Source organism: Pelodiscus sinensis, chromosome 8 (assembly GCF_052426305.1).
Source record: "Pelodiscus sinensis isolate ZL-2025 chromosome 8, ASM5242630v1, whole genome shotgun sequence".
Taxonomy (NCBI): Eukaryota; Metazoa; Chordata; order Testudines; family Trionychidae; genus Pelodiscus; species Pelodiscus sinensis.
In genome coordinates this window covers 37,359,383-37,371,489 of record NC_143059.1, presented here as the reverse complement: position 1 = coordinate 37,371,489, position 12,107 = coordinate 37,359,383, and the positions used below count along the sequence as shown (strand labels likewise).

The 12,107-nt window shown below is 43.3% G+C and overlaps 1 protein-coding gene across 15 annotated transcripts in view; it reads left to right on the top strand.

Annotated features, from left to right (window-relative positions):
• The window catches only part of SGMS1 (sphingomyelin synthase 1), a 211,785-nt gene that overhangs the window by 159,448 nt on the left and 40,230 nt on the right, over positions 1-12,107 (top strand). For 14 of the 15 annotated variants that reach the window (XM_089780152.1, XM_075935077.2, XM_075935069.2 and 11 more), the window contains one exon: positions 8,668-9,515. In XM_089780152.1, the coding sequence (XP_089636278.1) occupies positions 8,878-9,515 (638 nt within the window). In that variant the 5' untranslated portion in view covers positions 8,668-8,877. Of the gene's footprint in view, positions 1-5,094; positions 5,626-8,667; positions 9,516-12,107 lie in introns of those variants that run through there. The other variant, XM_025183846.3, reaches the window with a different exon arrangement.

Genomic DNA, 12,107 nt, shown 5'->3' with positions numbered 1-12,107 from the left:
CATCCCAACTGCTGTGACTGGCTGAATACCTCTGGGGTAGAGAAGGGCGCCTGGCTGCATGCATCTCTGAACACTGGGTCCCTGGTTCTCTGCCTCTGGGTCCCTCTCCATTTCTGAATCCTCACCCATGGTTTCCTCCTCCTGGCTCAGTTCTTTTGATCGGCCCCTGAGCTGCTGAATAATGCACACTGGTCTTTGCAGTGGAGGTGGGGTCACCACCAAGTATTGTGTCCAGCTCTTTGTAGAACCAGCAGCTGGAGCAGTGACTTGCCTCCTCAATCTTGTGGTAGGCATTCTGCAGCTCCTTCAGTTTGACCCTGCACTGCAGTGTATCCTGTTCATGGCCCCTTTCTATCATGATGCATGATATCTGTCCATAGGTATCATAATTCCTATGTCTGACGAAAAAATGAGGAGTAACGTTAGTTTGAACCAAGGGGTTTGGTTCGGACTAACGCATCCTGGCACGCACTTTCACGTTTGAAACAGCTGTTGAGCGGAGTAACGTGCTGGCAAGATCATGCTAATGAAGTGCGGGATATTTAAATCCCCGCTTCATTAGCAGTTTTGGTCACCTACATTTGCATCCCTAGCTTGAACTAGGGAGCAAGTGTTCTCTAAGACAGCAATCATTCACAAGCAACTAAGGAAAACCCCTTTGTTTTCAATATACTCATAAATTTGATTATGTGATATGCCTCTGACTATGAGTGGTGGGTATAAGAGGCAAAATGGCCAACCCAGCTCCGCCCACACTCTGCTTTCAGAACACCCCTTGCTTCGGTGCAGCTCTTGGCCTGCCCATGGGCTTCAGCCACACTGACGCTGAGAATGCTGGGTTAGTGCACCTTCCCTGTGCTTCAGGGCAGGGGAAGCAGAGCATACACATAACCCACCTTCTCCATGCTCCAGAGCTGCTAGAGCCATGTGCTGCCTGCCCTACCTATGCTCCTGGAGGACACAATGGCAGATACGCTTTTTGTCTATGACAAATGATGCTATGCTGAGCACCAGGAGAAGACTTGGAGTGCTAGCCGTAGGTATTCTATGTATAGGTGCAATTCATATCCGTTATTATTCAGGAAAACCTCATACTAATGGGAGGCAGGAAAGTATTTGTTTCTGTGTTATACAGATAAATGAGAGTTTCACAATGTTACAAGTAAAAATTTGTTATCCTTCAATGGCTTTCTCCCCATGTAGACAGAAAGTCCACTGCTGTTCAAGGAATGAGGATTATACTGTGGAGTTAAAGAGCATAGGTTCAAATCCCAATTATCTGGGAGTCAGTATGGTTCCACATGAAGAAATTTCGGGTGTGTTTCAGTGTTAATTTGCTTCTTAAAAACTAACAAATAACATATAAAACTATATGTCAAGACTGTTCCCCAATCTGGCAGTTTGAGTGCAGAAGAGACTTTAAAGGCCTGCATTAAAAACTCTCCAAGGCTACAGATTCCCTGGCCTTGGATTGGCAACACTGCTACCAGGCAAATGCAAAACCCCTTTAAAGTGTCAGGAAGGCACATTTGGTATTTCCTTCCTCTGAGGTACTCTTAAACTCTTTTAACCCTCCCTCTCAAGAGAGCTTAAAAACCAAGCTGCTGAGATCAGCTTAAAATAGAACTTCCTCTTAATAGTTTGAAACTGCAGTCTTAGGCATGTGCCCACAGAATGTTCCCCCTTCTAGGATACAGGAATCATATGATGTTTTTAAAAGAGTGATTTTTATTTAAAAAGAAAACACATTTGGTGAAACATTGTTTGGTTGCGAGGTGTTACAGAGCAACTGAAAAAAGGATTAAAGCTACAGAGAATGGTTTCCCTGAGATTCACCTTAGAAAGTTACTGTATAAGTGAGTAGTAAAATGTGCTCAGCACAGCGAAGTCTCACAAATCCAAAAATAAGATTGCATCTGACTAAACATTCCCTCTTCTACTCACGTACTGTAGTTTCAAGGCTTAGTACTTTCCTAAGTATGAAATGTCACTGGATTCTCCAGGCCTGGCTTCCTAGCTCCTTTCAGGCACTCTTCTCTGGCCACACAAAAGTACAAGAAGGGTTACTGCTTCCAATTCAAAATCCCATATTCTGTTTTCATTAGCCATCCTGGCCTCCTGCCAACCCATTTCCTGTTCCCCTAAGCATTCCTGGGGACTCTCTAGAACTCACTGTCTATGGTTTTAACCCTTGCAGGCAAAGCAGTTAGGGTTAGGTATAAATAGTTAACAACTACTGAGAAAAGACTTTAGCTAACTGAAGGGCTAGACATCCAGAAAATGGTGTTACCCTTTCCCCCCATTCACTATTTTAAGGCGCATTCATGTTCCAAAGTCAAGTATTCAGCACTTAGGAAATACCAGCATTGAGGCTGGTCATGCAACCTTAAATTGACTTCTTTGTAAGAGTATTATCCAAATCCTGTCTTGATCTTGATTCTCTTAAAATAGACTTAAGTCTGTTGTGCATATCCCTATTAGGGTTGCCAGATGGTCTCCCAAAAATACCGAACACATGGGCTAAAATATTTTCGAGCCAAAAAAAAAAAAAAACCCCATCCACACCGAACACCCATCCTGTGTGTCTACTACCAAGAGCCACCAAGCTGGGAACAAAGGGGGAGGCAGCAGATCCTGCTCTGCAAAGCAGCTGCTTGCTACCCAAAGCAGAGAGAGGCAGACCCCGGGGCAACACAGTGGGGGGGGGGGGGAGAGAAGGGAGGAGCAACCATGGGTAGGAAAGTGACTACCCCATAGCCAGGACTTTGGGTGTCCCAGTGGGAAGAAGCAGAAATGCCACCCCAGTCAGTTGTGACTGAGAGCCCATGGAAGGTGCCTAAATGCAACTACAAAGAACCTCCAGGCTTCTCTCCTGGACTACAGAGCCACAACTCTCTTGAACAGTGCTCAGGAGCAGGGCTTCTCCTCGTCCCCAAGGCATCACTCCTCAGACGCAATCCGCTGAGGGCTCTCAGCGCTGATTGCGCCCTGCCTCCCAGCCACTCCCCTCACCCCCGCCTGGCTTCTGCACGCAACCAGAGGCTCCCAGCGCGGATTGCAGCCCCACCTCCCAGCCTGGGACTCCCTCTGGTTGCGTGCAGAAACCTGGCAGGGGTAGGGAGTGTGGCTGGGACTTCCAGCCACTCCCCCCGCCCAGCTTCTGCACGCAACCACAGGCTCCCAGCTGAGAGGCGGGGCCGCGATCGGCACTGGGAGCCTCTGGTTGCGTGCAGAAGCCGGGCGGGGAGATTGGCTGGGAGTGCCAGCCACTGCCCCCACCAGGCTTTTGCACTCTACCATAGGCTCCCAGCGCCGTTCGTGGCCCCGCCTCCCAGCCACATCCCCCGCCAGGCTTCCGTCTGGCACCCAGCTGGAAAAACAGAAAATACTGGACATTGCACACGTCTGTTTTTTTCTGAATTTTTTTACCAGACAGAGGGCGCAAAAACTGGACTGTCCAATAAAATACTGACACCTGGCAACCCTAATCCCTGTTAGGGTGGAAGAAAAGTTGCATATTTCAACTGTTGACAAATAACCTAGATTTCAGCTAATTTTATTTCAGGATCTTTTAAATATCATTTAATTTAGTGAAATTAAATATGGATTTTCCGCTCTATAGGGCAAAAGCCCCACCGTATTTCAAGGCTAGGGCAGGAAACCCAGTTTCTGCCCAGAGCGGGGAGAGGTCAAGAACAGTAACTGAGCTTCCTGCCCTAACATTCCCTCCACTCCATCCATATAATATCCACTACTTGAAGCAGGTTTTAACTTCTCCTATTCCCTAGCATGTAGGGAGCTGCCATCTATCTTCTTCCCTACCTGGACAGGATCAGACAGCAGTCCCACTAGCTTTCCCTTATAATCTCTTGTCTCTCCACCTGTTCTTACATGTGTTTGCCCTTCCTGTTCCTTCCCTCTCTTGCTCTTTGCCATACTCCAGTTCCATATGCCTTCTTTAGTTTGCCTATTGCTCCTTACATGTCAGACTCCTCAGTGTTTTGTTCTGTTTCCTAACCCATTTATTCTAACAGTTGCCTCCATGGTTTCATTCTCAGCACCTTCACATTCTCCTGTGTCTTCACATAGTACCTAAAGGACCACTATCTTCCCTGAAAATAGTCTGGATTAGCCCCACTGGAAAAAATGGAAAGTGACCATTTTTGCTAAGAGGAGTCTCACTTGCATTCACAAATATTAAAAAGACATTGCAGCATTATTTCAAGTATGTTATGTAATACATTTATTATATATACAATATATTTACGAATTGGTTATATATATATTGTGGAAAAGCACAATGGATTTCTCTTGTTCAGTGGGAAGAAAGTAATTTGTCAGGAAAACTCAGCCATTTGATAAATGGTATGGGCAATTGCTTGATTAGTTGATTGTACTTTGGTTGGTTAGGAGATGTATCCAAGAGACCAAATAACTAATATCAATCAGGTTTATTGCTATAAGCCAGGAGTGGGGAACCTTTTTTGGGTCAGGGGTCACAGAAAAATCAGTCAGGGGCTGCACACAAGTGAAAAGGAAAGTGAGAAGCCCCTGACTGGGAAGGAAAAAGACACTACTCACATTCCCCTTGCACACAAGAGCGGCTTGTAGATTTTGTTTGCTCTGGCCCTGTGGTTGAGTGTGTGGGTGGCATGGGGTCTGGAGCACCAGCACAGGCTCCCCAATGTGGGGGGATCCCGGAGCCTCAGGTGCTGGATCCAGGCAAGCCAGAGGCTGCACCCGAACCTCGGGTCTGAGGATCCCCACCCCTGGTATAAGCCTAATAATATAGTACAAAAAAAGATTCAGTACGATACCAGATTCTGGGAAGCTGTCTCATGCAGCACATGGTGGATGTGCTTCTAAAGTTATGCTCCGGAAGCCACATTTGTATATCCTACCTGTTTACAAGTAAAAATACTGTGTACATTGTCTGCAACTAGATTTAACCAACCTCTGTACCTTGTTTTTCTGGTATCGTGATGTACCTTTTATCTCTTTGTTCTGAACACGTATTCCAAGTACCAAAGAACATGAAGACATCACTTAGGGCTATGCTTCGGTAGTAAAATCATATGTATTGTCCCCTTCCTTTGGGATATTCCATTATAGGCCTATGAGAGAACATCTCTTTTCTTTTACCATGGTAAAATGTTAATTTGTCCTGCTCTTTGATAGCTTCCCTGTTTGTTCACACTATGACTTACTTCTGTGAATGCAAGGAATTATGGGACACTTAGCATAAGTGAGCAACATTATGGGCCAATTTAGGCAATTTATAACTGCTGTTTTATTAATATTATTGGTAGTATTGGCAATATAATGTGTGTGGGGATTTTTTTCTTCTTTTTTGCTAGCCCAGCATATATTAGTAAATTGTGAACCAGATAAAGTAGTATCTCCATAGCAACATAACAAAGGCATGCATAGCAACTCTTTGGTTAATACAATTGTGAGTCAGGTGAAAGCCTAGCACGATAATGTTTGTTACTGTCTCCATAACTACTTCAGAGAAGCAGGCAGAAGAGGAGAAAAAGTCATGTATACAAACTTTATTATTATTGTGTATCCCAAATGTCACCTGAAGATAATTGGTTGAGCTACTATCCAACTGACATAACTAAGGTATCACTGTAACTGTAACTCAGCTCTTCTCAACCTATGTCACTTACCTCTGTGTGATTCTGTTTGTGTTACCATTTCACTGCATAGGGTATAAGTGAATTCTGTAGATGGATTTCTATTAATACTTCAGAAAATGTTTTTGTTCCTACCAGGAATATGAAAAAGTGCTGATCAGTTATTAAGGTGATACTGTAATAGACTTTTCTTTCCAAAGGTGAACATGTAAATAGGTTCAATAATTTGAGAATATTTTTTATCTTCATTGCAGTCTTCTGTTCTGAATGTGAACTTTGTCACTATAATTCGGACCTTTATTACCTCTAGTCTGACTACTACAATGTGTTCCACATGGGGGTTAGCCTTTGAATCATTAGTGTTGGAACAGTATTAATAGTGGGGGTTCTGAATGTCATTGAATAAAACTGTAAGCCTTGTATATGAAGGAAATCTAGAAAACACTTAACGTTGGGGATGCTGCTGCACCCTAGTTCCAGCACCTCTGCTTTGACTCTACACAGAATAGTGATGGGCAGCCTAGGCTAGTCAGTGGGTTGCAAGGTTGTGGTTACCAAGACAGTCTCCTGGGACAGAGTAATTTTGCTAACTGTACTTGCATACCTAGAATTTGCAAGGTGTGCAGATTGAAATGTAGTAGAATTTTGATTGGATGCAGTGGGAATGCACAACTCTCGCAGTCAATGTCGCATGCAATCAGCACACACCTTACTTCATGTCAGGGACTTTAACCCGGACGGCCTCCGTTCGTTGTCTGACCGCAAAGAGACAGGCAACACCAGCAAGATCCAATCACAAGCTCTTTATTGAATAGTGCGCACTACAATAGAGAGCGGCCCATCTCCTAAGTGAACCAGCTCTGACTTCAGTAACAAGTAAGATTATATAGACAGTTCCGTCGCGTCATAAAACATTTGCCTAAGCATCTCAGCCCCCCCTTAATTAATTTGAAGCTTCTAGTGTTAATGCGTATACTTCATGGCCTTAAGCAATTCATAATGCGTCAATAGCTGTCTTATCAGCCTAGAAGGCAAGTACCAAACAACAAGGAGACAGGGAGTTAAAACAAACAGAGGGCAGAGACAGTTCGTTAAGATCAGGGTGAGAACAGAAACAGGGAGTTACCTTATTAGTTCTCAAACTAGCTGTTCTCATCACAGGCTCAGCCTTGCACTTACTTTATTTTGCAACTTAAGCAAGTACGTAGGGATTGCCCCTTGCTTGAGCCATATTTCTAGTTCTGTTCTGTTCTGTATAGTTTTGTCGACAGAAGTCCACTTTTGTCAATAAAACCTTGTAGTCTAGATACACCCTTTTAGTAACACCAGTAGGAAAAAAGTTATGCACATGGAAACCAGCAAAATATGGCAATCCTATGCATAGGCAGCGGTAAACAAAATGTCTCACGGACCACATATAGAATCCCTATGGGACACATATGGCCTTCGGGCTGCAGATTGCCCACCACTAATTCAGAGGATGCAACTGTCTCAAAATACAACAGCACAGTTGCTGAAGAGTCTCATACTCAAAATATAGTGGTGTCTGCAGTCTTGTAAGCCAACTTCAACTTTTATTGTAATGTTTTAAAGCTGTATGTTATGTAATCCATCTGCCTGAGAGGCCATCCCACAGCCATCTAGAAGCAAATCAACTGCTAATCATCCAGGGTACACTCCCAACAGCAATTTTGAAATATGCCCTGTGGGCTTAGATTTCTCTCACTGATATTAACACAAACATTAGCATTATATGCTTTAACTTGGTTTCTTTAGGTAAGCTTATGTTGCTTTGTAGGCCTATTTGTATATTACTGCCTGGGGTAGCAGAATGGTAATGGTATTATTTGTTAATATTTCTATTACTATAGCATGTAGGACAGAGGTAGGCAAATCCAGAGTGTAGGCTGGATCTGACACACCTAACATGTCTCCCCATCCTGCAGTGCAGAAACGTGCTCAGCAACAGCATGGCTCCATGCTGCTCCCAAAAGCAGATGGCTGCTGGTGCCATGTCTCTGCATGCCCCTTGAGGGGGACAGCGGGTCTCCATGCAGTGTCCCTCTCTTTTTCCCGAAGCATTGTCCTCACAGCTCCCATTGGCTGGAAACTAGTAAATAGGATCTGTGGGGCCTGTGCTTGCGGGCACAGACAGCACACAGCAACCCACTGCCCTCCGTGCCCCCTGCTGCAGACATGGAAGTATTTGGGAGCAGTGTGGAGCCACAGAATGCGAGCAGCCTGCCTGAGCGCTCCACTGTGCCACAGGCTGGGACCCGCTTTTAGTAAGTACCTCCTTGCCAGAGCCTGCATCTCAACCCTCTGCCCCAGGTCAGAACCCCCTCCTGAAACTGAACTCTCTCCCAGAGCCCATACTCCCCACCTTCTGCTCTATCCCAACACTGTAACTAACCCAGAGCTCCCTCCTGCGCTTACATTCCTTCCCAGACTAGGGATGTTAAATACTAGGTAATAGAATAGTTGAGTAACCGTATGAATTCTTAGCAGTTAGTCAACTATTCTATAGTCCCAAAGGGTGGGGCCAGCAGCCAGTGTGTTTCTGACCCCACTCTCGGGAAGCCCCCTGCCATCCCGTGCAGCTGCCTCTGTATCAAAGGCAGCAGCAGGGGAGAGGATAGGAGCTACATTAATAAGATCACACGGTTGATGGATGAACATGTAATGATTTTATTATTTCTGTTGCCTAACTTGAGGATCCCTAATCATGGACCAGGACCCACTGTGTCAGGGGCTGTACAAACATCGAACAAAAAGAGGTTGTCCCAGACAACTTACATTAGTTGTTAAAGTAACACATACATAGGCTCAAATGCAAATCTTGAGTATTCAGAACAAACCTAAAAAGTAAAATCATTTGCATTTGTCTGAGTTTTAAAAGCTGCTGTTACTTCATGCTCCAATGTATGTATTGCTTCTTTGGATTAATTTTTAATTTTTTTCCCCCATGAACATAAAATGCAAACTTACTGGTAAACACTGTCTTAACCGCCCTTTTTTTCCTCAACAGAAAGAAGAGTATAAATGCAAAAAAAGTGAACCATTTCCTGGCCTGGCTACAACGTATTGTTATTTGCACAGTGTTTGGAAACTTGTACTTGTCAGCTTGCCAATCTAGTTTTTGATGTACATCTGAGAGGATGAACAAGCCAAAGAGAGGCTTTTTGTTGTACTGGAGAAATAGTGACTGCTGCCTCGTTTAAAGTAAACTTAAGACTGCATGCATTTGCCTGACGAAATGAAAGAAGTGGCATTATGGTCACCTATAGAGGTGGCAAATTGGTTGATGGAGAATGCTGTGCCAGAATACTGTGAACCACTGGGATGTTTCACTGGGCAGGATTTGATCAATCTAACTAAGGAGGATTTTAAGAAGCCACCTTTATCACGCGTGTCTTCTGACAATGGGCAGAGGTTGTTGGACATGCTTGAAACTTTAAAAATGGAGCATCACATTGAAGCGCACAAAAATGGGCATGCCAATGGGCACCTCAGCATCAGTACGGATGTCACCACAAGTGAAAATCATTTCAGCACTTTCAAACTAAATGGAATGCCAAATGGATATAAGAAGGAGATGATAAAGATCCCCATGCCAGAGCCAGAACGTACCCAGTATCCTATGGAGTGGGGGAAGACTTTCCTGGCTTTTCTTTATGCACTTTGCTGTTTTATCTTTACCACAGTGACGATTTCAGTCGTCCACGAACGAGTGCCTCCCAAGGAGATGCAGCCTCCTCTACCAGATGCATTTTTTGACCATTTTAACAGAGTGCAATGGGCCTTTTCTATTTGTGAAATTAATGGCATGATCCTTGTAGGACTCTGGTTAATTCAGTGGCTGCTCTTAAAATACAAGTAAGTACAATTTTTTAAAATGTTGATGTTTGGTGATAATCACTTTTTGGAGAAGCAGATATTTAAAGTATAAAACTGAAATCCTGTGTAGTATTTTTAAGTGTTCCATTGTCAGGCTCAGAAAAATCTAAATCACATAGTCTATTTAGATTTGTAGTGCACACTTTTTGTTCATAAAATACAGGAGAAAGCTATTCCTAAATAGCGTTGATAAATATTTTTAAATATGTAGGCTTGTCTTCACTTCAGAGTGAACTCAAGTATTGCCCCAAGTTCATGTCCCGGTCACATGCAAAAATGCTTACCTTTTGAATGTGTTGGTGCTTTTAATTAAATCTAGGTCATAGCTCAAGTTAACAAAGTTCAATAGAACAACTCCTCAGCTGCTCTCACAATCACTGCGTATCTTAAGTATTCATGTTGTCAGAATGCCAATTCACTTCAGTGAGGTCAGTTTAAGTATAGATAACACAATTCATTCTGCTCATGGGAGGAAACTCTTAGGCTATGTCTACACTGGAGGCTTCTTGCGCAAGGGTTCTTGTGCAAGAAGTCTTGCGCAAGAACACGTCCACACTGCCAAGTGCGAGCTGTGCTTTTGCGCAAGAGCATCCATGGCAGTGTGGACACTGTCTTGCGCAAGAAAGCTCCGATGGCCATTTTAGCATCCACACTGCCCTCTTGCACAAGAGAGCTTACACCTTTTAGAAAAGGAAAAACTATGCAGCACTTTAAAGACTAACAAGATGGTTTAATAGGTGATGAGCTTTCGTGGGCCAGACCCACTTCCTCAGATCATATTCTGGAAGAGAATTGGCATGACCATATATACCAAAGGAATACAATGAAAAAAGTGAACACATTATTAAACTGACAAATCAGATTTAGTACAGAAGGTAGGGTGGGTAGAGGAGGGAGGGAATAGCTATTTGAGTCAATGAATGGCTAATCAAGGGTGATAAGTGGGAAGCTATCTTTGTAATGGGTAAGGTAATTAGCATCTTTATTAAGGCCCATTTGTAAAGTGTCAAATTTAAGGATGAAAGAAAGTTCTGAAGTTTCCCTCTGTAATCTGGTGTTAAAGTCTCTTTGAAATAAGATGCATGTAGTAAGTTCGTTAAGACTATGTCCAGGTAGGCTGAAATGAAAAGCAATTGGTTTTTCCTTGTGAAGATGTCTGATGTCTGATTTGCGGGCATTAATTCTTTGGCGAAGTGTCTGAGAAGTCTGTCCAATATACATAGCAGAAGGACACTGTTGGCACATGATAGCATAAATTATATTTCTGGATGAACAGGAATATGTGTTCTTGATCATATAACTGACATGGTTAGGTCCAGTGATGGTGTCACCAGAGTAAATATGTGGACAAAGTTGGCAACGGGGTTTGTTGCAAGGAAAAGTTCCAGGGTTGGTATTCATGTGGTATGTCCTGTGGTTGTTGGTAAGAATCTTCCTGAGGTTAGGTAGCTGTCTATAGGAGACTATGGGTCTGTCCCCCAGAGCCTCTCTGAGTGTAGTATCCTGTTCCAGTATAGACTGCATGTTATTGATAATGTGTTGGAGGGGTTTAAGTTGAGGCCTATAGGTAATGACAAGTGGTGTTCTGTTGTTGGTTTTCTTGGGCCTATCTTGAAGTAGATGGTTTCTGGGTATTCGTCTTGACTCTTTCAATTTGTTTTTTTATTTCCCCCAGTGGGTAAGTGAGATTTACAGATGCTTGGTAGAGATCTTGACATTTCTGGTCTCTGTCAGTGGGATTAGAGCAGATGCAGTTGTACCTAAGGGCTTGACTATAGACAATGGATCACATGGTGTGTCCTGGATGGAAGCTGGAGGCATGTAGGTAATTGTAGAAATCAGTGGGTTTTTGTAGAGAGTGGTATTTAATTTTCCATTAGTGATTTGTACTGTGGTGTCCAGGAAATGGATCTCTCGTGTTGAATGGTCCAGGCTGAGATTGATGGTGGGGTGTACGTTGTTAAAGTCTCTGTGGAATGCGTCCAGTGTTTCTTGGCCTTGGGTCTGGAGGGGTAAAAGGGTATGGGGTCTGAGGAAACTTTGTTCTAAGTCAGCCATAAAGATGTTGGCGTACTGGGGGGCCATGCGGGTACTTGTTAACTTGTTACTGAAGACATATGCTACAGTGATTACATCACTCTTTAAAAAGTGCAAAAGAAGATAAGCAATGCAACAAAAAACACACAAAAGGCTCAGATTGTACTGTGTGAATAACACCAGATGAATAGTTCCAGTATTTCTGTTAGCTAGCTATTTTAAGATGTCTGGGTTTTGTCTTCCATGAGATAGGGTAGATAATGTCTAACATAGAGTACCAGTAGATGAACCGGTTTGGTAACTGATTAACATCAGATTTATCTCCTGTTTAAACTCTGTCAGTGAAGCATTCAAACCATTGACTTTTACCACTATCATGAGTTTCATAGTTTGTCACTTTCTTTTCAAAGAACAAGAATAAGCATATTTGAGATAGAGAAACCAAGTATTTAACGTCCAAAAAAAGGAATTTTGATAATCAGCATTGGACGACGGAATTGAAGACTAATGACATCAGTGAATGCTCACAGAGTA